This window comes from Artibeus jamaicensis, unplaced genomic scaffold (assembly GCF_021234435.1).
Source record: "Artibeus jamaicensis isolate MK-2021 breed Jamaican fruit bat unplaced genomic scaffold, CSHL_Jam_final contig_923, whole genome shotgun sequence".
NCBI classification, from domain to species: Eukaryota; Metazoa; Chordata; class Mammalia; order Chiroptera; family Phyllostomidae; genus Artibeus; species Artibeus jamaicensis.
Genome location: NW_026522014.1, coordinates 1,913,773 through 1,940,971, shown reverse-complemented (window position 1 = coordinate 1,940,971; position 27,199 = coordinate 1,913,773). Strand labels below are relative to the sequence as shown.

The window sequence follows — 27,199 nt, the reverse complement described above, 5'->3', positions numbered from 1 at the left end:
CCACCAACAAAATAAAAAGACAGCCCACAGAATGGGAGAACATATTCGCCAGTACATCTGATAATTCAAAATTTATATAGAACTTACAAACCTCATCATCAAAAAAACCCCCAGACAATCCAATTAAACAATGGGCAAAGAACCTGAATAGGCAGTTCTCCAAAGAAGATACACAGATGGCAATAGACATATGAAGAGATGCTCAATGTCATTAATCAGAGAAATGCAAATTAAAACCACAATGAGATAACGCCTCATATCTGTCAGAATGGCCATCATAAACAAATCAACAAACAACAAGTGCTGGTAAGGATGTAGAGAAAGGGGAACACTCTGGCACTGTTGGTGGGAATGCAGACTGGTGGGATCACTGTGGAAAACGGTGTGGAGATGCCTCAAAAAAGTTAAAAATGGAACTGTCTTTTGATCCAATGATTCCACTTCTGGGAATATATCCAGAGAAACCCAAAACACCTATTCATTCTTAATTATAGGATTCTAGGGTTGAAAGGACATCAGAAATTATCTAACATGACCTCTTGACTTTATAGTTTGGGGATGAAATTACCTATTTTTTTTTTTGACATGGTTATTTATCTGAGACTAAGATCCCTGGTGTCCAAATCTCAATCCAAGGTTCTCTCCCTTACTCTATTCAGTCACGTACCTCGTGAGTTCACTGATGACCAGCGATTAGCAAGTGGCTGGTATTTGCACCGTGGGTGTATCCCAGCATCTAGACATTCACACGAGTGAGCTGATATTTTGTACACTGAGCAGGAGGTGATGTGAAGTCTTCGTCATCACTTGCTCCCAAGTCACGTGGGGACTGGCTGATCAGCCATCCACCTCATCAACGTTACCGCAATTTCAGTAGGACGAGCTTCTCACAATTTTTGTAGAGTCCTCTTTTATCTCTCGCCCCCTCCCGTGAGAATGACTTCACGTCACAGCAGTGAACTCTGCATAGAAGCCGGCAGTATAACCAAAGCTGTGCACGGAGGCTAACTGGAAACACTAAATGCTTTTATGACTAGGTAGGAGTCCAAAGACTGGAGAAGAAAATGAATTCTTTTCAACAAGCATCTATTGAGCTTATTGTTTTTTAAAGGCAAATGTTATATTTACTCATTATGAAGAATAGAAGCATTGTCCATAATGATACCTTAATCAGAAAAATGCCCGTATAAATCAGGAAACCGGAGTAAAGGTATGGCTGTACCAGACATAAAAATGGATAGAATGCCTAGTTTTCATTAATAACACTTATTTGTTATAATATTTCCCGTGAAGAAAATCACAGAAAGGCTTAGTCCTGTGTAGCTCTGTTAAAAAATGAATGTATTATAACAGTTACAAAGGATTTGGGAATCCCGATAAAGAAGCTTCCATTCTCTTCATAGGTAGCAGCTTCTTAGTCTGGGGAAATGAGACAAATGTACTGCAGTTGGTGCATATGGACTCACGTGCGGAGTGAAGCTGGCACTCAGCTGCATATTCAGCCGGTGCACTGTTGAAGTTCCGTCCTGTTCATGCCAGTTAGTTAAACGGCGCTGTGGGATGTATCTTACAGAGATTTCTGAGTGCCATGGTGTTCAAATGGGAGAGCTTTCAGCTCCGGCTTGTGGGTCAATCCCTCAGTGTATTCCATGATTGCTTGTTACTCTCTTGTGTTACACAGATTTTCATGAATTTTTTAAAATAGCTAAATTACTTCCCTGTATTTGAAATATGCGTCTCTGCACCCGGGCTTTTTTTTAATATCAGAGACTTTCTTTGCATCTGAAGTCTGACCTCATTCCATATATATGGAGGCTTTTTTTCTCAAAGAGGTTTACCCCCTGTGCTGGCTCTGTGAAATGAAGCATGTAGTGAGTAGATATTTAGGTCCTCACTTAATGTTGTTGGTGGGTACCGGAAACCTGGGACTTAAGTGAAACTGTGTATAACAAAACCAGTTGTACCTTAAACCAAGTGACATAAACAAGAGTTAAGTTCCTGTGGCATATTTGTGGTCACAAAAAATCACCAAACTTCTAAATAAAGACCTAAAATACTTCTAAAATTAAGTATTGAAGTAAATTGTGAACTCTACGTACATTTAAGGGTGAATTAAAACATGTAAGATAATTATGTTCCAACCCAGTTATTCCAGTTCAAGGTCATGGCTAGCCAGAGCCTAGCCTGTGCCAGCAGCTAGGGCACCAGGCAGGAACCCCCCACTGGACCGGACGCCCTTCCATCACAGGGCCACTGGTACACACACACTCAAATGCGGGCAGTGTAGACCACACCAGTCCACCTCAGATGCACATTGGGGACAGGAACCAGAGCCCCCAGAGAAATTGCACCCAACAGGAGGAGACAGCAAACTCCACACAGACAGTGGCCCCAGCCAGGAATCTTCTTTTTTTTTTTCCTCATCAACATTGTAAGGAAATGACGTTATTCGAGGACCTGCTGTATTTCTGATTACAAATCCCAGGAATTGCTTGCATATGATCTCTGCCTTAGACTTTTTCCAAAGTGTAAAATTAAACTTTACTTTGGCTTCCTCTAATTCAGGACATAAAATCACCCAAGAATCTGAGATATTTTACATTCCTTTTGAGAACAATGTGAAATTCTATGAGACTAGCAGTAATTTGACATTTAAGAAAGTCTGGCATGCAGATTTATAGTATAAAATAGGTGCTCAATAAATACTAATTTCTTTTTTTTTTTTTTTTTATTTATATTATTGTTGTTGTTTTTCAAGTACAGTTGTCTCCATTTTCTCCTCACCATGGCCCCCAGCCCCACCCATCCCTGCCTCCCACCCTCAAACCCACCCCCTTTGGTTTTGTCTGTGTGTCCTTTATGTTCCTTGATGGACCTTCTCCATTTGTTTTGAGTGGTTTTTCTTTTTTTTTTTTTTTTTTTTTTTAATTTTATTTAGTTATTTTTCAAGTACAGTTTTTTGTCTATTTTTCCCATCCCAGCCTCCCCCGCCCCTTGCTCCCCACCTCCCTCCCATTTCCACCCCCCCCCTTAGTTCTCGTCCCTGTGTCCTTCCTATTTGTTCCTCCAAATCCCTCCCCCTTTTTCCCCTTAACTTCCCTTCCTTCTCCCCTCTGGTCACTGTCCCCTTGTTCTCTATTTCAGTGTCTTTGTTTTTTTGGTTTTTTTTTTTCCTGCTTGCTTGTTTGTTTTGTTGTTTAGCTTCCTGTTAAAGGTGAGATCATATGGTATTTGTCTTTCAATGCCTGGCCTATTTCACTCAGCATGATGCTTTCCAGTTCCATCCATGTTGTTGCAAAGGGTAGTAGCTCCTTCTTTCTCTCTGCAGCATAGAATTCCATTGTGTATATGTACCACAATTTTTGGATCCATTCATTTACTGATGGGCACCTAGGTTGCTTCCAACTCTTGGCTATTGTAAATTGTGCTGCTATGAACATTGTGGTACATAGGTTCTTTGATATTGATGTTTTAGGATTCTTAGGATATAATCCCAGCAGTGGAATTGCTGGGTCAAAAGGCAGGTCGATTTTTATTTTTCTGAGAAAAATCCATACTGTTTTCCATAATGGTTGTACCAGTCTGCACTCCCACCAACAGTGAACTAAGGACCCCTTTTCCCCACAACCTCTCCAACATTTGTTGTTTGTTGCTTTGTTTATGATAGCCATCCTGACTGGTGTAAAGTGGTATCTCATTGTGGTTTTGATTTGCATCTCTCTGATAGCTAATGATATTGAGCATCTCTTCATGTGTCTCTGAATGTTCTGTATGTCCTCCTTGGAGAATTGTTTGTTCAAGTCCTTTTCCCATTTTCTAATTGGGTTGGGTGTCTTCTTAGAGTGGAGTCGTGTAAGTTCTTTTAAATACTAATTTCTTGATTGCAGTAATATTTTTATTGTATACAGATCGTGTGTACTTTATTATAGGAGCTATAAATCGCCTGTTCTCTTTAATGAAGTCATCTGTGTTTTCTTAGTACTTATGCCCTATTATAATTTCGACCACACTGTATTACCATTATTTCTTTTTATAGTTGCCTGACTAGACTATGAGCTCCTCCAAATCAGGCACTGTCTAATGTCTGTCTGTGCAGTCTCGATCCCTATCATGTTAGCTTGCCCAGTAAGTACTGGTGAACTTCAACATTACACTACAATCAACTTCTTCCCAAATGGTGTATCAACAGCCAGAAAGTGTCAATGACCAGAATCTTTTCTACGTTCTACTTTTACCTGAAAGGGATCATTGAAAGTAAATAAAGTAGTCAGAACAGTCACTTTCTAAATGTGAGCATATCTGTACTGTCAGAAAAAGGATAGTTAATGAAGACATCAAGATGTCTTCTCTATCTATATCTGTATAGTGGTAGTCGATGTTATAATGGTTATACCAAAGGCCAAAAGGGTACTTTGGAACTTTAATTTTCACTTTGTACTTTTATTTTCATTGCAAAACCATATGTGTTTCTTGCTTAAAGCCAGCGATAGCAGGTTTTATTTTTCCGGATGACACTAGTTAAGATGTTAGGTTGCAAGCATGCATCCATTTCAGAACTTCTTTTGGATTATTTGTGCTCCTAACCTTGTGCAGTGTTATGTGCTGTTGCTTTTCAAAGCATTTTTCAAGGAACCCTAATTCCGTAGGATGATAGTAAGTGTTAAGTGAGGGGCAGAATACCATTCCATGGACAATACTTGGTAAAGCTTCAATTGAATAGGTTCCTTTTTAAACTGTAGAACTTCTCAGAGCCTTTAATATGGTAAATAGGGTTAAAAAAATGTGACCAAGATTTAACAGTGTAGCCAAATGGATTCCTTCCACATCTTCTCCAAGATAGTTTCCCAGCCAGTCAGACTGTAAGCCCCATAAGGGCGGCAACTGCTTCACTCCCAGTGCTGAGCGCCAGCTGTGGGCAGCACTTTGCAGACGTGCATCCAGCAAATGAAGACAGGCATTTCTGCAGTTTTTCAGAGTTTCTAGACACGGGAAGATGTTACTGCATGTACACAGATGATTGTCCTATAGCCCATCCCCCAAATAGTGGCCAGGGCTCCCATGTTTAAATTTCATGCCCAGGAACATGTCTGCATGACATCTTCAGAAGGAGAAGCAGCACCATTTGGGTTTGCCTCTGAACTAAGCTCAGGGACTGCACCAGCAGGCATGGTTTTGACCTTTAGTTTATAATGAGCTTTCCGAATTACTTCCATAGGGGACAGCTAGCACAAAGCATCATCCCAGCAACTTCTAAGATTTTTACATTATTAACCTTTTAACCTTGGATCTTGGTGCAAATGTTTCAGAATACTATTCAATTTCATTTTAATGCCCAAATTGTGTAAGAACTCTGTATAAATATATACTTTGTACATCTCCAAAGGAGGACAAACAGAATGCTTAAAAGAGTTGGGAAGTTTCTGAGTCAGATGTAGCAAGGGCAAAAGTGAGAAGAAAAGCCTAACTTTTCACAAATTATCTTAAACTACTGAGTCATCCATCTGTGCACAAATGATAAATATCATTACTTATTCTATCTTTACAGAGAGCATAGTTACTGCTTTAATAAACCCAAACTATATTGTCATTTTTAGAACCATATATTATAAATTTGTTAGACAAAAGTGGAGGCGGTACCACTAATACACTAGCTTGAATGGTTGAGAATATCAAGTGGTAGCAAAGATATGGGGGAACTGGAAACTCATGAACTCCTAGTGGGGGCATAAAATTGTTCCACTACTTGGAAAAAAAACTGTTTTGCAGCATCTACTAAGCATTTGTATTTTCTCTCTCTCTCTCTCATATATATATATGAGTGAAATGGGTGCCATGTCCAACAAGGGATACACAGAAATGTTCACAGAAGAATGTTCATTCACCGTAGCCAAAAACTAAAAACACCCATCAGCAGGAAAAAAAAAAGAGAGAGAGAGAAAGGCTAAATAAATCCTGGCTTGTTGACCCAGCAAAACACTAAACAACAGTAAAAGGCAACGAGTGGCTGATGCGCACAACCATATAGATAAGCCACAGGTTAGATTGAGCAAAAGCAGCCAGACACAAAAGCTGCGTATCTCCTCTCATAGGACACTCCTGAACCAGCAGCACTGACCCGTGTGGCAGAAGTCAGAGAGGTGGTACAGGAACAACACTGACTGGGGACACTGGGGAGGGCCCAAGAGGGCCTTCCGTGGTGACATAAATGTTCCGCATCATGTTGGTTACATAGGCGCATACATGTGTAAAAATGTGTTATATCTTAAGATCTGTGTATACTTTAATGTAAACGAAGAAAAGGAATACATTAAACAATCTATCTACCTACCTACCTATAAGTAGGTGCCAATAAGTAGCAAAAACTTATTTGCTCTTCTCAAATTTCTAAGGTTTGATGTATAAATTTGATTCTGTTGCCATTTTTATGAATCTGGAAGACCTTTTTGTACATTCAGAGTAATCCAAAGGCAGATGGATTTCTTTCCTCTCTGGTTTGGTTTTGGTTTTGGTTTTGTGGTTTGGGAGCAAGTTTGCAGTAACTTCTTGGTCATACATATAACAGATAGTTACTGAATGCCTGCCGTGTGCCAGGCTGGGTGCCAACTTTGGAAACCCAAAGGTCATCAAGACCCAGCCCCTGCTATTCGTTCTCCTAGGAGTGGTAAGGGTGGAAGCAGATTCTTGTGGTGACACCACGTATCAGCAGAGGCTATAAGAGATGTGTGCTGTGTAATGCAAAGGGCCACTCCTTCTCTCAGAATGTTCTGGAAGGCTTTCACAGATTTCAGGTCCTGCTTTTATTTTTGCCATATATCAGGGTGGTCTTTTTATTAAGCATCTATAATAGGTATTTAAAACTACTCAGTTACTACAAAATATTTCAGATATTTTATGTGACCTCGGTGTTTCCTTAGATATCACTGTAATCACTTCTTAGACCATTTTTCAAAGCCCTGGCAGCTTCAAGGATGAAAGAGGCTACCTGCCACAGATTTCTAGAAAGCAGCAGCATTCTTTGAAATGCTTATAAATGGAAAAGCAGTTTTTCTTTGAATCATTTCTGAGGTAAAAGCAAAGTTTTACCTAACCCGGAGGGTTACTTTTCCTTTTAAGTAGCGTTTGCATGCACAACCACATGGGCCCAAGCCCATGTGCAGGGAGTTCCTGAGCCTAGGTGAGAAGCCTTCCGCTGGTTTTGATGTTCACACATGTATCTCTCTTAATAGCGGATGTACCTAGAAATACTCTGCAAAGTCCTTGGTAGTAGTGTGGTTCTTCTTAGAAACTGAGACAATTTTAAGAGAAGCATGGTGGCTCATCAAAAACAAATGAGTTTATATATTTTATAATTACTTAATTAGTGGAACTGTTTTCCCTGTAGTGATCCTTTCCCCTTCACTCATACAAGATCTAAAGATACTACAAATTCTGTAAGGATAGAAGAGTGTTTTAGAAAAGAAAGATGGGGGAATTTTTAGAAGAAGAAAAAAGAAAGAGAATTACATACAAAATCAAATTCATACAAGAAAGAGGGGAAAGGGCTAGGACACATGTTTTATATGAGACCTCTTTTTTTTTTTTTTTTTTTTTTTTTTTAGCAACTTTGAATCAGAGAGTGAAATCCACAGTGATGCCATCCCACCTGCACAGGTGCACTGAGTCTTCAAACCTGAGCATTTGTTTTGTCCAATGATGTGGACTTTTCTTTTACCCTGGAATGATGTTATAAAGTGGTGGGTAAGAGAAATCAGAGTCTCCAAACGGTGTATTTTCCACAGAATTTTAAGATGTTGAAGAATGTTTGAGCCTGAACTCAGATTTTAAAACCATTCTCCCATGTCACTCATCACTTGCACTAGCCATATATCTTGCAAGTGCTCATTTAGTAGGTTTACATTCAGCCTGTGTAAAACTGAGCATAGTACCCAAGGAAAAAGAAGTCGCAGGCTTTAGAGACATTTGACTACTTTCATAATAAAATGTCAGTTTTTAAAATTCTCATACAAATCTGAGTAATTATGTAGCTTCCCAAAGCATATAGATTTTCTCAAGAGTTAAAACTACTTTTAAAAGGAAATGATGAACTCTGTAGCTTGCCATATTCTGTATTCAGAATGATTTTCATTTCTACTTATCTGTGAAGGCTGAAGGAATGTCTACAAATATTTGCTTGGTTTCTATGGTGAAGGCAGAGTGAGATCAAGTGTGTGATTGTTTAGTGTCAAAATCAAAACTATACTGTACTTCTAAAAAGAGAATGAGTTTGTTACTTGAAACATAATAGTCATTTAGCAAATGGTAACTATTTTAAGTTTCATGAGTTCAAGATGAAATTTAAACAGTACGGCCTGAAGGAAAACATGGGCCCTCCAGGCATTTTAAGACTTCATGTTACAAAAATAAAGTGGTCATCACACTTTATTAAAACGTCATCTGTTGCCTTGACCAGTGTGTGGCTCAGTTGGTTGGGAATCGTCCTGCAAAGGGAAAGGTCACCGGTTCCATCTCAGTTGGGGCACGTGCCTGGGTTGCGCCTTCAGTCCCTGATTGGGGTGTGTATGGGAGTCAGCTGATCAGTATTTCTCTCCCCACCTTCCTTCCCCATCTCTAAAAATAAATATATAAAATATTTTTTAAATAATAATAATAAAATTAAAAGGCATCTGTTCGCTAAAGATAATGTTGGTGGACTCTTCGAATGCCTGGTGTTGGTATGAGGTCATGTATACTGTAATAGAAACCCTTGTGTCTTGCCCTAGATTATCCATCCTGACCCTGTAACTGTCCATTCTGCTGTCTCCTGGCTACCCATACATTTAGCAGAACATACATTTATTTTATGCCTGCTGTGCACAGTGCTCTGTGAGGTGCTGGGGATGAAAAGTCCACTTAGGAGCAGTCTCTATCCTCAAAGGGCTGGCTTGGGGTCTTGTAGGCAGTAAGTGCACACTGAATGGGAGACTGTGAGTGCTGTGGTTACGTGTAATCGGGGAGGACTAAGCAGGGCGAGGTTCACAAGAATTAAGGATGGTGTTGTGAGAGGACATTCCAGAGAAAGGTCTCGGCGTGTGGGAAGCCACAAGGCGTGACAGCACGCTATTTGAACAACGATAAAGCCTCTGAGCAGGTAAAGGAAAGCTTTCATGTGAAGGAAGAACAGGTGATAAAAGGAGGGAGCCAGATCCTGAGGGCCTTGGGACTAAATGGAACTTGAACCTGACCTTAAATGCTCTGGAGAGTAGATGAAGGATTTTAAGCAGGAGTGTGGTGAGCACAGCTGTAGGCACAGTGAGAGGAAGGAGAGAGACTGGTAGGAAAAGACCCCAGGGGAAGCATTTGTGACCATCAGGACAGGACAGGGTTCCCATGGAATTGTCAGAATCTGGCAACTTCATTGATACTGGATATGAGTGAGGAGGCCAAATAGGTGGTGATTTTGCTGCAAGCGGAGAGAGAATCTGAGAGAAGTAAGCATCAGAGAAAAGACAGCCCCTTTTGACATAGAAGTACCCGGGGGGGGGGGGGTGCTGGGTAGTGAGGTTCAGGAGACGTTGAATGTGTGGGCCAGATACTCTGCAGAGTGTGACTTGGATGGCATCCACATGCCATTCTCCCCAGGGATGGTGTATCACATGAGAAAAGTAACCGCCTGAGGACCTAGCCTTTGCCACCTACTATGTGCCATATGGTATTCCATTACCACATCATTTAGGGACTCCTAGAATGCTAACAGAGGTCACCATACAGACTGTCCCACCCAAACATCCCCTTACAGATGAAAAGACTGAGGCTTAGAGAAGTTGCCACCCACACACACGACTTTCATCTACAAACTGGGTGTATTAGTTGGAATCCCAACAGGAAATCGATGGCACACTCAAAATAAGATAATTCACGGAGGGTTTGTTTACAGAGACAAAATTTACAAAGAAGCGGGTTCAGAAGAAGTGTGGAACATGGTGCTGTGACTTGAGGTCTAGTTGCAGCCAGGCTGGTCCCATTCCTAGGCTTGAAGGGAAAAAGGGGAGCAGGTACCGGAATCAGGTAGAGTAGGCCACCCAAAATGGACATCGACTTTGCGATGGATGGTCGCGTGGCCAGCTCTAGACAAGCTTGCTGGAGGAAATCAAGGAGTTAAAGCCTGTGCCTCACCCCCTCCCTCTCTCTGAACTCCTGCCTTGTCTTCCCATTGGCCAAACCCAGTAAGAAGCTGGAAGCATACAATAGAAACAGACCCGCCCCCCAGGGCAGAGACCTTTAGGAAAGGCGAAAGGAAGATACCCAGGACAGTGTTCACAACGTGTGTTTCTGCCTTCCAGCAGGTAGCCATGTGATAAGGGAGATTCAGATTACCATCTACAAAGTTTTTCAGGTTCTGGGTTAAAAGGGTACATAAATTTTTTGAAAAAAAGCTGTTAAATAGAATATTAAATAGGAGTGGTTTCCTCTGAAATGTATTTTGAGTCAGAGTTGTCCTTGGCTCTCCTTTATCTTATACTGTTATTGATTTGGTTCAAAAAAAATTGTGAATAGAGATCAAAGCACTTTAAACAGATACATCCACTTGTGTAAATATCCTTGAATGCCACCCCCCGCCCAGTCTTCCGCTCCCCCTCTGGTTGCCAAGTCCATTCAGCACCTCTAGAGGCTGTTAATACATGTAATGATTGTAATAAACATTGTATTTGCTTTGGTTCCAGCTGGCTCCAACCACCAAACTCTGTCCATAGTTCCTATTGTTATCTTTGTTTAGTAGATAACTGCATTGTTATCATTAGAAGCCACCTTTGTCACAGATTTCGAAGTGTTGATCTTTTATACATTACGATCATTGTTTCCCTCAACATGTTTTTAAATTTACCCCTATATTTTTGTTTTTAAGAATATTTAGAATTATAAAATGCAGGTAGAAGTTAAGTACACTGTTGAGAACTTCCTTATTTCATGCAATGAAGTCTTGAAATGTTTTTACTGGCGTTGACCATTTTTGATGCAGCTTTCAAACAAAAATTAACGTATTTGCATATGTGCGCTTTAAACTGGTGTTAAGTTAGGCAGTCTTCATCAGAAGTTGTTAGAGGCACAGAAGTATACTAAGTCCTAAGCCCACAGAATTTATATTTTACTGTCAGGGAAAATTGTTGCAATTTGTCCTCAAAAACTGGAAACATATATCTTAAATTCCCAGAAATTGTCATTTGAGATGTTTTACAGTGGCTTAAAGTGAGGGTTAAAGGAGGCTGGGTCAGAGAATATGGAGCAGCCACGTAAATTAGTAAATTAAAAATGGGGAAACTCTCGATAAACTAGGAAACAAGTGTTAGATTTATCTATTGAAGAAGGTAGTGATTTTTTATATTTAAAAGTAGGCTTTGGACATTGTTGCGGTTATCCTCATAAAGAATTAACCAGAAATGTAAGTCGTGAACCATTCATACTTTGTTTTAGAATATAAGCATGTTGAAGTCCACAAAGATTAAACCAAAAAGATGCCTCTTTAGGTAAATACTGATAGGGCAAATAGAGTGTAAACATAAACCTAATTAATGAACCCAAGTCCTCTCACTTTGTTACAGTGGTTCACATAGACAGACACCAAGGAAAAATCCTGAAAATACCAAAGAGATTTTTCAACCGTAGCTTTCACTAAAGTCATTAAGTGGGAATTAGATGAATAGATGTCATACCTTACAGAGCACTGATGTGGGTCAGAACTGAATTTTGAAGTAATAGAAACCATTCTTTACACACTTTTTCTGAGGAAATCTTGTGAACACCAAAGGATAGCTGAAATTTTCAAGATTTGCATGCTCTTTTAAAAGTTCACGTTAAATATTTCAAAGTAAATTTAATAACAGCCTGTATGTCTGTCTGCCTGTTCGCTTGTGGAAGTTTACAGTGCTGTGCTGGATGCTGAGGAAGGCGCACAGGGTTGAAGTCCCACAGCCCTGGTGGGAGTCCCAGCCCTCTCACATCTCAGCTCCGTGACTCTGGCTGCCTGACCCAGCCTCTCTGACATTTCTTTTCTCAGCTATAAAATGTGCTTCCTGACGGCAGCTGATGGGACTTGCAACTCTCTACCTCCTGCACTTCCAGGTTTTTGTGCCCACCGTCCATCTAAAGCTTGGTGTGTGTGTGCCCTGGCAGACATTTTTGTATCACATCCATGGTTGTGATATTTACATCCACACATGACCTGCAGATAAAAATTAGAATGTGTTTCAAACAGTTACAGAACTTACTTATTCACTTAACAGTATATCATGGACATCTTTGTATGTGAGCAGGATGAAAAACTCGTTCATCTTTTTTGATGGCTGAGTGACATACCCCTGTTGGAAACTATGGTGGAGTGAACGTCCTGTGAATACCTCCTTGTGTACTACTATGAGTACTTCTGTAGGATAAATTTTCACAAGTGGAGCTCTGGGTCAGAGACAATGGGCACTATTAATTTTATGCATAATGTCAGATTGTCCTCTATAAAAGGGTTGTGCCAATTCACAATTTAAGTTTTTGCACACCTTGGCCAATCCCTAATAGTGTTATTCTTTTTGTTCCTGCCAATCAGGCCCTTTATTATGATGGCCTCTTCCTTGTTTCCTTTCTTTCTTTCTTCCTTTTAATGAGATTGAATATATTTGATAGTTTTTGCTTCTTGTAAATTATCTTTCTTATTTTTTATCTATTTTTCTGTTGTATTACTTTGTTAGTGTAATTTGTTTTAGACGTTCTCTCCCAGTCGGTCATTTGTATTTGGCCTTTAGTTATAGTGTTTGCTGAAGAGAATTTCAGTTTCAAATAGCTGGATCTATAAATCGTTTCACCCCAGGCTTCTAGATTTCCCATCATGCACATCCCAGTAGGCACCCACATCCCAAGGTCCTCTTCCTCTTCTTACAAGGAGGAATGCGTTTCCTCCCAACACACTTTTCTAGCTCTGTTTCTTAGGACTTTCCATCTGTATATTGTTTCTTCTCACAGATTTTTATAGGTGGTGTAATGTAGGGATAAAACTTATTTTTTTCCAAATGAATGACCAGTGGTCTTACTTTCACCTCTCGAAGTACATTTCCTCTCTCACTAAGAGGAAGTGCAGCCACCTATAAGAACTTTAAACGCTATTAATGTATTCATCTCTTCTGGAATTTACTCTTTTTTAAAAATGTTAACACCACCCTTTTATTTACTGTACCTTACAGTATGTTTTGGTAACAGAGCAAATGCCCTTCATCCTTATTTCTCAAACTATTAAGCATTGTTCATCCAGAGGTACCTTATTTTAAAAATTACATTCCTCAACAAAAGCATTGGATTGCCTTAAATGTTTTGTGTTAATATAGGAGTGACTATTATCTTTGTAATACAGCTTTTGCCCACCTTAGTCATGGTCTGTCTTCCCATTTAAAATTTTTTTTAATATTCTTTAACAGTAATATATTATTTTATTTATGTAGATGGCACTTTTTAAAATTCCTCAATGTTTTGCATTTTTTGTTACTATTATGGATGGGGTCTTTTCCCCATTATCTTTTGTAGCTGACTTACTAGGATTTGTGTATTTATTTTATATTTTATGTCTACCATCATCTAAATTCTTTTTATAATAATATTTTCTTGTCATAAATTTTATTTGCCAAACACATAGGCCAATGTATATAAGGCAGGAACTCTTAGAAACACAAGGAGATTCTGGGGGAAGGAAAACATAAACTCAGATTCTCTTTTAGAGTTTGACAAATAAAGTATAGAAAAATATAAGGATCTGTGTGAGACAGAAATCTTGTTAATAAAGGACTTAAAAGAGAACACTCCCTTTTTACCCTGAGGAACAAAAACCAAGTACATGCATAGTCATAAAGAAAACAATAATAAATTCTACCGAGTGGAAATTTGTTCAGATTACATTCTCTGACCATAATGCAATAAAATTAGAAATCCAGCAGCTAGAAGATAACCTTTAATAATAGTGAATTTTGTGGAACTTTTATGACCACATGGATTGTAAAACACTTTTCTAAGTAATTTATTCTTCAAATTAGTTTACTCTTGTTTTAAGAGAAAATTATATATTATTTAAAGATTTTAAGTCTTTAAATTGTATGTTCAAAAATAAACAAAAATTAGGAACACTTACTTAAAGATTCACAAAAATGAGAAAAGGAGAAGTCAACAAATTATAAAATAAAACAATAATCTTCCCAAAACTTCATTTCCATTTTCAAAATAAATTATATAGCTAAACTGACAAATCTGACTGATATAAAGCAAAAATGAAAATATACATTAAGGAAGAGAAAATCAGATTTTCTTAGAAAACCAAAGAAGCATGATATTAAAATAATTATAAGAAATAACCATGTACAGAATTGAGACAATACATTTTTAAATGTAAATTAAATATTTTCATAGGGAAATTTATCATTAGTAAAATGGCCTCATAAAGAGGTTGCAATCTGTTGCAACTAATGGGTAGGAAGACATTCACAAGATCATTAAAGACACTTCTAAGAAGGATCCAGACCCAGATGGTTTTACAAGTAAGTCCCTAGGGACTGATAATCTTATGTTGTTTATAGTATTTCAGAACATAGAAAAGGATGAAAAGATCCCTTGACTATCCCTAATATCAAAACATGAAAAAGTAACAAAAAAGAACTATGGATCAGTCTCACTTATGAATATGTTAATATCCTAAAAAATATTAGCAAATAAAATCCAATAGTCTATTTAAAAAATAGTGAGCCATAATTAGGAATGATTTATTCTAAGAAGTCAAGGATGGTACAATATTAGGAAATCTATTAATATAATTAATATATTATTAATAGAATAAAAAAGTGATCATATTATCATTTCAATAAGCATTTTTTAAAACATTGCATTCACTCTCCACTTTGAGTGGTAAATAAATTTGAAAGGAGTAGAAGAGAACTTCTTAAACATAGCAATATTTTCCCATCTTCAGCTTTCTAAACGTTTATTTGATGATTGTAATATGTATCACTGATTAAAGTACTGAAAATGAAGATAGATCTACAAAAGTAATCAATCAGAAATCACAGCCTCTTTGAGACAGCCTGAAATGATGCTATATTCAATTAAACTCTTCATCTCTGATGATGCTAGACTTTGTTTCAAATTGAGATGAGAAGATAAGTGTGTGACCTCATAGTGTCCATGTATGTCTACACACCACTCGAGTGGAACTTTATGGACGGAGTGCACCTGCACTTTTGTTTACAGTATGTCAGAGAAGCAGGGAAATGTGCTCCTCCAGCTAAAAATATTAGTAAAGCAGACCTGCACTCACAACTGGACACTCTGCTCAACACAAGTAGAAAGTACCTTCTTTTTGGGGAATGACTGGTAATTGAACTTTGCCCAGTTATCTCCTAGGAAAGATTGCCTTGACATCATTGATTTGATATTTGTCAAACCCCAATTGTACTGTGCACAGTATCACAGTGGGCCTTTGCAGACATAATGGTGGACAAAACTGGATCCACACCCTCTAGAACAAACCATACTCTTTATGAACTATGTTACAAGGTAGAAATCTCAGGTGACAGTGGGTTCAGAGAGATAATGGGCGTTGGAGGCTGAGTAGAATTTCCACTTCTGGCGAGGAGAAAGAAGAGCTCTCCAGCCTAGAACAGTGTCAACAGAAGGATGGAGGCATGAGCTGGAGGATATGTGTGTATAATTGAATGGTGCTCAAATGTAGCCAAGAGTTACCTGAGAAATTTTTTTTAAGAAAAGAAAAAGGAGAACTCCAGGGGAGTTCCCACCTAATCAGTGACAGCGAGATGAGGAGAACCCACCTAATTCAGTGATGGCGAGACGAGGCCCAGACAACTCACCTAAAGGCCCCGAGGGTTATTCTAAAGTGCAGTCAGGGTTGGGAGCCAGTGGCGGGGTCTCATACGTGATTTCGCTGTGAGGAGTATGAAGTACTATGAGAGATGGTGCTGGAAAGATATGTTGGAGCCAAATGATAACTTGAGAAACATTGTTTTGGTATTGTGGGTTTGTTTTCTCTTTTAATTTTAATTGCATCACCATCATCTCTCCGTTAGACATCAACCAGCTATCCTTTAAACAAAACTTGACCTCTTGCATGAATTCGAAGCAGAACATGCCAAATGAGATGAAGAGGAGGACCCAGCCAAGAATCTTGTTAGATACTGCTATATTATCACCCTAAAACTTAAAACAACAACCGGTTTATTATCACTCACAATTCTGTGGGTTGAACTGGACTCAGCTGGGTAGTTCTTCTGCTCCAAGTGATGTTGGCAGGGGCCACGGTCACCTGGAGGGTCATTTGGGCTTCTATGTCATGCTGGTCCACGCACATGGCTTTTAGTTGAGAGCTCGGTTGAAGCTGTCAACTGGAACATCTCTGTGGGCCTCTCACTGCAGGGCAGCTGGGTTCCAAGAGGAAGCATTCAAAAAGGTTCAGGCTACTGAAATTCGTGTGGCCTAGCTTTGGTAGTCTCAGACATCGCTTCCTCCTTCTAAGGCCAACTCAGACTCACTGGAAGGTGAATTAGACCCCACCCCCTGATGGGGGCGGGGTGTGCATCAGTTTCCTGAAACTCATGGCAGCCAGTTTTGGAGACCTACTACTGCAGTCTTCATGTGCTGAGCCCTCTACCATCAAAACACATAATAAAGAAGAGTATCAGGAAATTTAGACATAAACAAAAATACAATTAGACAAAACAATACATAAGGATAAAAGGAATCTAAGTAATATGAAAAGCTTGTTATATTTTCATATAGATTTATAGTAGATTTATGTGTTAAATCCCTTATCTGACAATAAAGAATACATCTTCATTTCAGGCACCCGTAAAATGTCTGCTCCACCCTCCCTCCTGCATAAAAAGCACTTGAATCCTTACATACCCTTATAAATCTGAAGCCTTAATGATATGCTTTCCTCACCTCTCCACCTGACAGAAATAATTACAGTTGTGTTCCATCTATTATTATATACTTTTTTGTATTAGTATTAAGTGGGGTCCTTCCCATTTTAGAATTTCTTCCTCTGAATGACTTTTTTGCCCACAGTATAAACAGTTGGGTTACGCATGTCTCTTAATTCCTTGTTTTTTTTAAATTTGTTTTCTGAAAAGATCAGCATTGAAGGAGGCTTTATTTTAATTCCCCACAGTCTCATGATAAGAGTAGTTTTGACTTATCCTGGGAGCTTCCTTGGGACTTCAGAGTCACCGAAATCATCTTTTGATTTCCCAGCAGCGCTCACACGGGAAGTGAGTTGCAGCCGCTGCTGACACCTGTTGTCCATGTATTCTTTTCATAAGTCCCTTAGGAAAAAAACTAATTGTTTTAAGACTTTTTAAAAAGTCTTTGCTGCCTGTAACTCAGGTATTTTACCCTCCTCATGAAACACAGAGTCTGAGGTAGGAACCCAGGTGGTGGGATGTCATTTTCTGTCCCAGGTAACCGTGGCTCCTATCTCTGTGCCCCCCCTTCACCCCCCCCCCCACGATCTTTCTGAACCGAACCTTGGCATCCTGGTGCGCGGGACGAGGCGGTGAGCAGACAGCTGTCTCCCTCGGTAACACTCAGACCCGTTTGCTGTTGCAGGTCGTCACGCTGTGGTACCGAGCCCCGGAAGTCCTGCTCCAGTCCAGCTACGCCACCCCTGTGGATCTCTGGAGCGTTGGCTGCATATTTGCAGAAATGTTTCGTAGAAAGTAAGAAATACCTTTTCTTTCACTCTGTCTTCCTTGGAAAGAAACTTCCTGGGTCTTTGGTCATGTTAAGTGGCCTTATATGTTTGTTTGAAGGAGGGTCATGTTACCCAGATCTACCTGCGGTGACCATGTGGAGGGCTGCCCTGAGCAGTGTCCGTCTGTCTGACTGTGATTTCCAGCTCTAGGGAACTCTGTGTGGAAATGAAAACGCCACCAGTCTTCACAATTCATTTTGTTTTGGTTGTGATAATAGGACACAGTGAACGTGAAGCACAGTGTGGTATTTTTTAGGGAGGAAATAGCCTCAAGGTGAACTTTATCCACAGAAGGACGACCAGAGCTGTTAAGTATATGAAAATTTTGATGGTGAGAAAAGTGGAAAAACACAGAACATTTAGACTGAAAAGGAACAGGCAAGGAAGAAGTCAGTGCTATTTCAGAATACTTCAAATGCTGTCATGTGGAAGAGAGATTAGGCATATTTGGGCAGTAGAGTGAACAGAACTAGGGCCAAAGATATTAAAATTAGAGGAATAAAGACTTTTGCCCAGAAGGGGAAAAAGCTAATGATTAGACAGTTATCTGAAGAAGAGGTTGGGGTTCATGAAAATACACTCTCACTGAGTTCCAAGAAGAAACTGGACCACCACACACTGAGGTGTTTTCAGTGGCATTCATAGAGTGGAGGGCCGGGTAGGTGACCTTCAGGGTTCTTCTGACTCTATGAGAGTCTCTGATTCATTTGTTTGATCTTCAGATCATAAGAAATAGCCAAACAATATAATGCAAGATCTGCCAGGAAAATAATCCATACCTGGGTACTAAATTCAGCCTTGTCAAAATTAAGCAGGGAACCTAATTATAATCTAACCCGTTTTCTATTTTTACTTCCATGGGAAAGTGTGAGTTGGGAAGCTGAGCGTATTCCCATTGGACATGTTAAGTCCCAAACAAAGCTGCATGACCACTCACAAGAAGAAGTGGTCAGCCATCGCCTGTTTGGTTTTTTGTTTGTTTGTACCAAATGGAGTTTTGTGTGTGTGATAAATCTTGAGACCTATTTCTAGAACTCAGCAGAGTTTTCTGTAGCTCACAAGAGGGGATCGTGTCCAGGAGATCAGAGCACACGGATGTGTAATGCAGGCCTGCTGCTTTACCTGAGTCAGGACCAAAGCTCTTCCTTTAGGTACCTTCAGCTCCTCACAGTAAAAGATAAGTGAGGCGTTGTGGTAAATTTATTTGTCTAATGTCAAGCAGCTAAAAAGAAAGTAGCAGTCCTGTGATTCCAATGCAACTTTGGGCGCTGTAATCCAATGTTTTTCTACCAAGGAGGGAAGAAAATAGGTAGTATTGAGCTCAGCTGCAGTGTTTGCCAAACAGGCGAAGTACAGGCGTACCTCTTTCATTGCGCTTTGCAGATGCTGCTTTCTTTCTTTTTTACAAATTGAAGGCAAGATCATCCCACCAGCAAAAAACTTCTGACTTGTTTTACTGCAATACTCAGTTTATTGCAGTGGTCTGGAACTGAACCCGCAATATCTCCGAGATGTGCCTCTAATTGGTTTTGGAAACAGGGTCCTTGGACCGGCAGCCATAGCCTCACTGGAGACCTTGGAAATGCAAATTCTCAGACCCCACCCCAGACCGACTAGATTAGAAGCTCCTGGGCAAGGGCCCAGCAGCCTGTGCTTTAGCAAGTGCTTCCTGTGACCCTCATTCATGCTCCGTGGTAAGAACCACTGTGTTGGATGACAGAGTCACCGGAGATGGGCATTCTTTAAATGATCAACTCTCGACTTCCCCTTGAAATTCTGATTCATTACCGGGCTGAGGTGCAGCCAGGTTTTGTTGTTTTTAGAAGTGCCTCATGTAATTCTTCCCATCAGACAAGCATGGAAAACATTGGGTTAAAGGCTTGTGGTCAGAAAAAGGAATAATTTCCTGTCAGTGTTGCAGTGTGGGACCTAGGACTGTCGTTCCATCAGTCCCAGGGATAACTTGGGGTAGCTGGGAGTGGATTAGAGAAGTCTTCATTGGAACTACATTTATATGTTGACAGTTGTCATCAGATGGAGAGATTGAGGCCTTCTTTTGCTATGGCAAGTGTGTGATTGGTTATTTTTCAGTCAGACAAGACTTGAACACCACCCGTAATTGATGACAGAAAACAGTATTTTTCTGAAGGATGTGAAAAGAAAGATAGAATTTAAGATATACTCTTATAGTGTTAAACATTCACTAGTGATAAATTTGCTGTACTTGCAAGTATAAGTAGTCACCCCTAATGGAAAAGTTACAACCCAAATTTTTATTTTATAGTATTAACACATTTTCCCAGTGAAGTGGTAGTGTGATTGGCAGTCTGGTTCCTAGTATCGCGGGCAGAATCCTATTTAACCTGGAACATATCTGAAACATTGTCTGTACTAATTCATCAAAGCCTATTTTTCTATTTATTGCATTTTTTTCCAAGGGAAAATTCATTGTGTGTTCCAATCCAAAATGACAGGGTTGTCTCTTCACCCCAGCATGGGGCCTGGGGAGGAGGACTCCATGTTGCAGGCTCAGGGGAAGGTGCTGTGGTGACGGCAGCAACAGTCTGCTTCAGTTTGCTGGGAATCGAGATTCTGGATGCAGACCCATTGACTCCACAGGTGGGCACAACAGAAAGTGCCTTCTCTCTAGGAGCCTTGCACAGAGACAACAAAACAATTGGCAATGGCAGGAAGTAATACCAGAGCCCAGGCCTGTGTGCCTTTAAAGCCGAAGGAGAACGAATCAGGGCCTACCACACACCCTTCCTGGGGCAGATGCCTCATCTCCTAGATAGTTCCTGCCTACTTGGCTGTGACCCTGAATGTGGCCATGGGACCTGACCCTTGTTCCTGCTCAGTTCACATTTGGCATTTCCTATGATGACGCCCAGATAGCTGACGCCCAGATACTTACGCCAGATGTGTTCTGGGGTCCATCACTTAGCCTGACCTGGTTCCAGCTTGACTCTTGATACAGTGTTGACCCATAGATTCTGAAAACAGACTTTCCTGACTGTGTCATCTTTTAACACCTTCATGGTTTTTGCCATATTCTTATGACAACTATACTTAGTTTTTTGTTGCCCTAAATCATTTACTTTTTCATTTGGCCTCATCAAGCAAAAATACACAAAATCACAGATTTGATGAGCTAGTTATTTATTTGTCTTATATGCACTAAAAATATATATGTAGTATAACCATTAAATATTAAAATTATTAGGAAATTTAGTCCATGTTCAACCCCTAGAATCATTTCCTTACCAGTGGTACATGTCACAGTTGGAAACCCTGTAACAGGTGTTTTTCATCTAGTTTACAAATACCTTACTGAGTGGTTACTATATGCAAGGCCTTTCTCCAGAGGATTATCTGAAACCCTAGTGGGGAAGAGAGGCACTGCATGCACTGCGAGTTATTTAACCAGAGCTGGGGTAAAAGCCATGAAGAAGTGTAAGGTTCTATGAATGGGTGTAATGAGAAGACCAGAGAGGAAAGAGAGATTTCTCAGTGGAAGGCTAGAAGTCAGGATTAACCTTCCTTCAAGGGCACATCCTGGTTGTTCATATAAAGTCCCTGAGGAGTAAGCATTTGTGCATCAGCGAGGCTCAACATCTTCCATAACCAAGGGAGGAAAAAAGAAGCGAAGGGCATTAACATCAGTCTGTCATGTGACAGACCCAGGGCCAGGTCCTTCCCTTGCATTACCTCATCAAACCTGCACCCTGAGGACCATTACCCAGTTTCCAGACAACGAATGAGAGCCCTCCCCCAGGAGGGTCCACAAGGAGGTCATGGGCACACAGCTTTAAATGGCTGAACCACTTCTGAACCCTGGGCTGCCCAACTCTGTAACCTTTGATTTTTTTTTTCACTCTGCCATGTTTCTGCCCTTGTTGTTGTTATATCTACTAGGCCATTTTCTTTTCTGGAATGTTTATATGTTATTACGATGTAGCAACAATGATATTTTAGAGAGGTCAAGAAGCAAACCATACACCAATAGCTTTGATTTCTAGTCTCTCCCATATTGCAAAGGTTGACCAGTTCCCTGTGATGTATTAAGGGATGAACGTCTTCTATTCTAAAATCAAATACCTAGAAAATACAAACTCAAAAGAGTCTTAGGACAGATGGTTGACAGAGAGCCAGAGAGTTTAAAGGCCATCTGTCAGTATTATCTGGGTTTAGTAATTGGCCCACACTGACCCACAGTAGCGTTCTACAAAATGGAGAAGAGCTGGATTTTCATCTTCCTCCTTTCATTCTTTGTCCATGGGTGATCTGACCTTACTTCACATTGAGTTATATTTTAACACTAAAAAACATTGCTGTGAATTTGGTCAGTAGATAAGTAGCCAGCTTGAGGGATGGGATGGAGTGGGGTGCAGGGGGGGTGGGGTGGAGGGGTGGAATGGATAGACAGATGAACAGATGGGTGTGATACATTGACTTTTTTAACTTCGTGGCAAATTAAATTCATAGTTGTCAACTCTGCAGGTATCTGTCAGTTCGCTTGTGATCCTGGTCAGAGCTGTTGTCTGTGGTTTGAAAGCTGTGGGGTTTTCCAGGTTATGGCAAACTCATAAAAAGAAAATGCACATTTAAAAAATAAAACACGCTACTAATTCTTTGAATGTGGAGATTGTGGTGAACAGATAGTAATTCTTAGAAGTTCTGAGTTGCCAGCCCTGCCTGTCCCTAGCTAAGAAATGCCAAATGCCACCAGAAAGAACATAATAAATAGTCACTGTGAGAATGAAACAAACAAGGCTTCATGGTTATATCACCCCTTGTATGGTGGCCTGTCTCGGCTTGTCGTCATTGGTTTCTATGAATTAAACACCCAGTAATTGAGAAACTGACAGTAAAGCTGTCCTTTGTGGTTGATGGTCTTTGAGCAAATGTCTTTAAATGTCACTGAGTGCCTTGCCAGTTTTCCCATCAGCTGCTGTGCTGCTGTTTCCCCATATTGGATTGTTCTCCTTAGTGATACGAAGTAAACGAGATCCTTCACCGGCCGGCCTGAGCACCACGGCACCAGAGAGCGAGGCCTGTCCTGAGAGTAGAAACCAGGGCACCCCGCTGGGCCCTCAGATTTATCTCTTCTTGGATATTGCTCTCGACCTTTCTTTTTTTCTTCTTCTTTCTCTCTCTCTCTCCTCTCTCTCTGTCTGTCTAAAGAACCAGCCAAATGGGGAAAACTCCAAAGAGCATTTTCTTGAGGAAGGATCTACACAAGATGGTACCCAGGAAAGTTCTTAGTAAGAACAAATAAATACCTTTTAATGTGAGCAACATGGCTTTCTCCTATTCTTAATGTGGGTCTTCCTTTAACATGAGTTTGAACAGTATATTTGTTCTCGTGACTCCCACTGAGAAGCCACCGTCAGGAGTGGCGTTTCCCTAGTGGGCCTGGTCTGCCGCCCTGCAGCTCCCCAGCCCAGTGCCCCGGGTCATCCTCTTCCGTGGCCTGCTCCGTAAACTGGATTTTGTCTTTTCACTACTCTCCCTACCATGCTTCCATTGTGTCCTTCCCTCCAACTTCCCCAGTCATGGCGTCCCTCCTGCTGACCATTACTGGTCCGTGACTGCTTCCCAAGGTCTTGTCCCCTGGCCTAAGCAGCCCTGTTCTCCCTTCTCTGGCTCTTCATCCCATTCCTCCACTCTGCCTCTTGGAATCCCTGTTCTGTGGCACAGGTTACCCTCCTTCCCTGAAGTCTTCCTCACAGTCTCCTCCTTCAGGGTAACTAAAACCAGGCCTTTTTCCCCCCAGTGCTCCATCCCCTGAGAAGAGAATCGGGATATTCTCATCCAGGAGATTAGGATCTCACCCAACCCCAGATTAGGAAATGGGCTGTGAGTGAGGCTCACCTAAGCTCCGCCTCCTGTCCCCTGCCAACTGCCCCCCACCTCAGGCCTTCCTCAAAACCTGTCCCTGGTGCCAAAAAGGTTGGGGCCTGCTGTCCATCTAAGCCATCTGCTGCTTGGGGGGATAATTCTGCCAGAGTCCCTTTTTGCCATCCTCTCACATGCCCTCTCCCGTCTTAATTTATCACCGGTCCCATTCAGAACCAGTGGTTTTTTTTAAGTATAGAACCACTATAGGGTTAGAAGAAATGTTACTGATGGGAATGCTTTGCACAGAGGAGGACACTGCAGTGTGAGGGTCCCAACTGAGTCAGTCTTTACTCTCCCTGTTCTCCACCCCCGCTGGTACTTAAGCATTCAGTGACCTTCTCATGAACTCGTGTCCTCTGCCTCCTTCTCAGGGACATTGCATCTTGGACGTCATTATCATCCAAATGCCCTACAGTCCTCGCACCTCAGTCTATTCCCACACTCCCAGGCCAACACTCAGCCTCATCCACAGCTATTGAGATGAGCGAGGCCATCCAAAGTAAGCTCCTCAGTATTCCTTTCAGCTCAAAAAATCTCTGTTTATCTTCACCTTCTTTCTTCCCTCTCTCCTGTTTCTGAGAACAATGCCTTCTTCCTCCTTCCCAGGCAAATCCCTCAACCTGTGTTCTTGATCCTACCCTGCGTCTACACTCACCCCCCCATCTGTCTCCCGATTTGCCTCTTCAGAATCTCCCCACAGAGTAGCTGTTACCTCTCTATCCAGGAAAAGACCTCACTCCCCTTTCTGTGCTCACAGTCTTTCTCCTTCCTTTCATGGTCAAAGTTCTTCAAAGAACAGTGTCTCTACATGCAGCCTCCACTTCTTCACCACTGTTCATTCCTTAAATCCTTCTAATGATACAGGTAACACCTAATATTTATTGGGCGCTTGCTATGACCTAAGCTCTCTCTTCAGTGCCTTAAAATATATAATTTCATTTAACGCTCAGAACAACGTTGTAGGGTACTGTGGTCCCCCACTTCACAGGGAAGAAAACAGGCCTGAAGAGGTGACGCAGTGCAGAGTACCACAGCCAGTAAGTGAGGAGGAGGAGGGGCTCTGAACCCAGACTTTCGTAATGGCGCAGACCTGCTGGCCCCGGAGCTGCCGCCTGGCAGGTTGATGGGGCCTGTCTCTTCATGCTCATTTCACTTGGTGTCTCCAGAATGTTTGCATCTCATGGCCACTCATTCCATGACACCCTCCCTGCCCTTGCTGTTGATGAAGAACGCACTCCTGGGTGCCTCTGCCTCTGTCCCTTTACCAGCTCTTCTCCATCTTCCTGCTCCCAAACCTAGATGTTCAGACACCTGTCCTTCACCCGGCCCCTGAAACCAGCTCTTCCAGATGCCTTCTCTTTTCCTGTTGATGGAACCCTCATCCCCACAGTGACCTGCCTTGAAGTCACCTTGGAATCCTCCTCATCTTTCTCATATGTCAAGTCCTGTGGCTTCTGTCTCTACAGGGTCTGTCAGATCTTGCCCCTTTGTGTCACAACTTCTGTCACCCCACTGGGGCCTTCTTTAACAGTCACCCAGCAGCTTCTTTCTCCATTTCCTGCCTAGTCATGGACTTAGGATCAATTAATCTTCCCATTGTCACCTTTCCCATTATCACCTTTGACAAAAACTTGTGAAAACTAGTGTAGGATCCTTGGTCCTCAAGACCTTCTCAAGAAGCCCCAGCCTCAGCATGTATTTCTCTCCGAGGTGTTTAGTGAAAGTGACCTGCCTTGTGGCCCCAGATCAGGCCTCAGTGTTTTCCCCCTTGGAACCCGCGCACTTCTCATGCCCCGGATGCCCTCCTGCCTCTTTCATCTTCCAAAGCTAACACTAGAAACCCCACCTTCTGGGGGACCTGCCGCACCCCCCGCCTCCCTCCTCAGCAGCTACTTGGCACTGTGTACGTGTCTCGAAGCCCTTTCCTCACCCACGGTCTTTCTGTACCTGCAGGTCAGTCCACTGTAGCTGCAGTGATGACACGATGCAGAGCGGTGTCCTTTCTCGGGAATCAGGCACCTAAGTCTGTGTCCTAGCCCCGCCTTGGCCAGCTCTGGGACTGAAGGCAAGCCAGCAGCCTCTGGAGCTTGGTGTGTTCATCCGTAAAATGGAGAGGATAGGACACCTTCTCCGAGGTGTTCCGACTGCTGCACAGAGCCCTCAGATCCTCTCCTCCGTGCAGTTCCCAGCACCTTCGAGTACTTTCCTCAGCTCCATTCTGGGCAGGTTGATTTCATCTTTCACATATTGAGGACTTAAACGAGTTTTAAAACATGGCAGTGAGTAATGTCCAAGGTTCATGCTGGCACTGATATTCTTGGCTTCCAGGTCACTGCTGGAGCCATCACCATGTCTAGCCCAGCTAACACTTGTTGATTGAGTTTACTACACAGCCGTGTGTATAGTCCTCAGCACTTGACACACATTTAAACACCACCCCCCATCAAGTTACTTGCCCCCAGGATTCTACATGTGGTCATTGGCAGAGCTGTCTGCCCTAAGAAAGGTACACTGAACGGTAATAAGTAAAACCGGAAGATTAGACAGGCATAAAGATAGAGGGCAGCCATCAGTAGATGAGTGGACAAAAAGGCTGTGGTACATTTACACAATGGAATAGTGCTCACCATAAAAAAAAGTAGGAAATCTCACTTTTTGCTACAGTGTCGATGGGCCTGGAGAGTATTGCGCTAAGTGAAATAAGCCAGTCAGAGAAAGACAAATACCATGTGATCTCACTTGTACGTGAAGTCTAATGAACAAAATAAACTAACAAAATAGAAACAGACTCACAGATACAGAGAACAGACTGACAGCTTTAAAAGGGAATGGGGGTTGAGGGGCTGGGTGAAAAAGGTAAAGGAATTAAGAAAAAACTCATAGACTCAGACAAGAGTATGGTGATTGCCAGAGGGCAAGGGGACAGGGGAAGGTAGAAGAGAAGTAAGAGGAGAGATAAATGGTGATGGAAGGAGATTTGACTTTGGGTGGTGAACACATAGTGCAACAATACAGATGATGTATTATAGAATTGTACACCTGAAACCTATATAATTATATCAACCAATGTCACCCCAATAGTAGATCCAATAATTCTTTTTAAAAGATAGGGGGCAGCGATACAATTGGCGTGAGCGTGTGGGCATATGCATGCACATGCCCCGTCTCCACCCTGCTAATCCTTTCTTATTTTTTAATATATTTTATTGATTATGCCATTACAGTTCTATTTCCTCCCTTCATTTCCCTCCACCCTGCACACCCCTCCCCTACCATTCCCCCCTTTAGTTTATGACCATGTGTCTCAAGTTCTTTAGATTCTGTATTTCCCATACTATTCTTGCCCTCCCCCCATCTATTTTCTACCTACTGTCTATGCTACTTATTTTCTGTACCTTCTCCCCCCTTCTCCTTCTCCCACTCCCCTGTTGCTAACCCTCCATGTGATCTTCATTTCTATGGTTTTGCTCCTGATCTAGCTATCCTCTTAGTTTGCTTTTGTTTTAGGTGTGGTTGTTAATAACTGTGAGTTTG

At 41.5% G+C, this 27,199-nt stretch overlaps 1 protein-coding gene across 2 annotated transcripts in view; it reads left to right on the top strand.

The window, feature by feature from the left end:
* The window catches only part of CDK6 (cyclin dependent kinase 6), a 224,268-nt gene that overhangs the window by 139,082 nt on the left and 57,987 nt on the right, over nucleotides 1-27,199 (top strand). For both annotated transcript variants that reach the window (XM_037136487.2, XM_053655106.1), the window contains exon 5: nucleotides 17,620-17,729. In XM_037136487.2, the coding sequence (XP_036992382.1) occupies nucleotides 17,620-17,729 (110 nt within the window). The remainder of the gene's footprint in view (nucleotides 1-17,619; nucleotides 17,730-27,199) is intronic.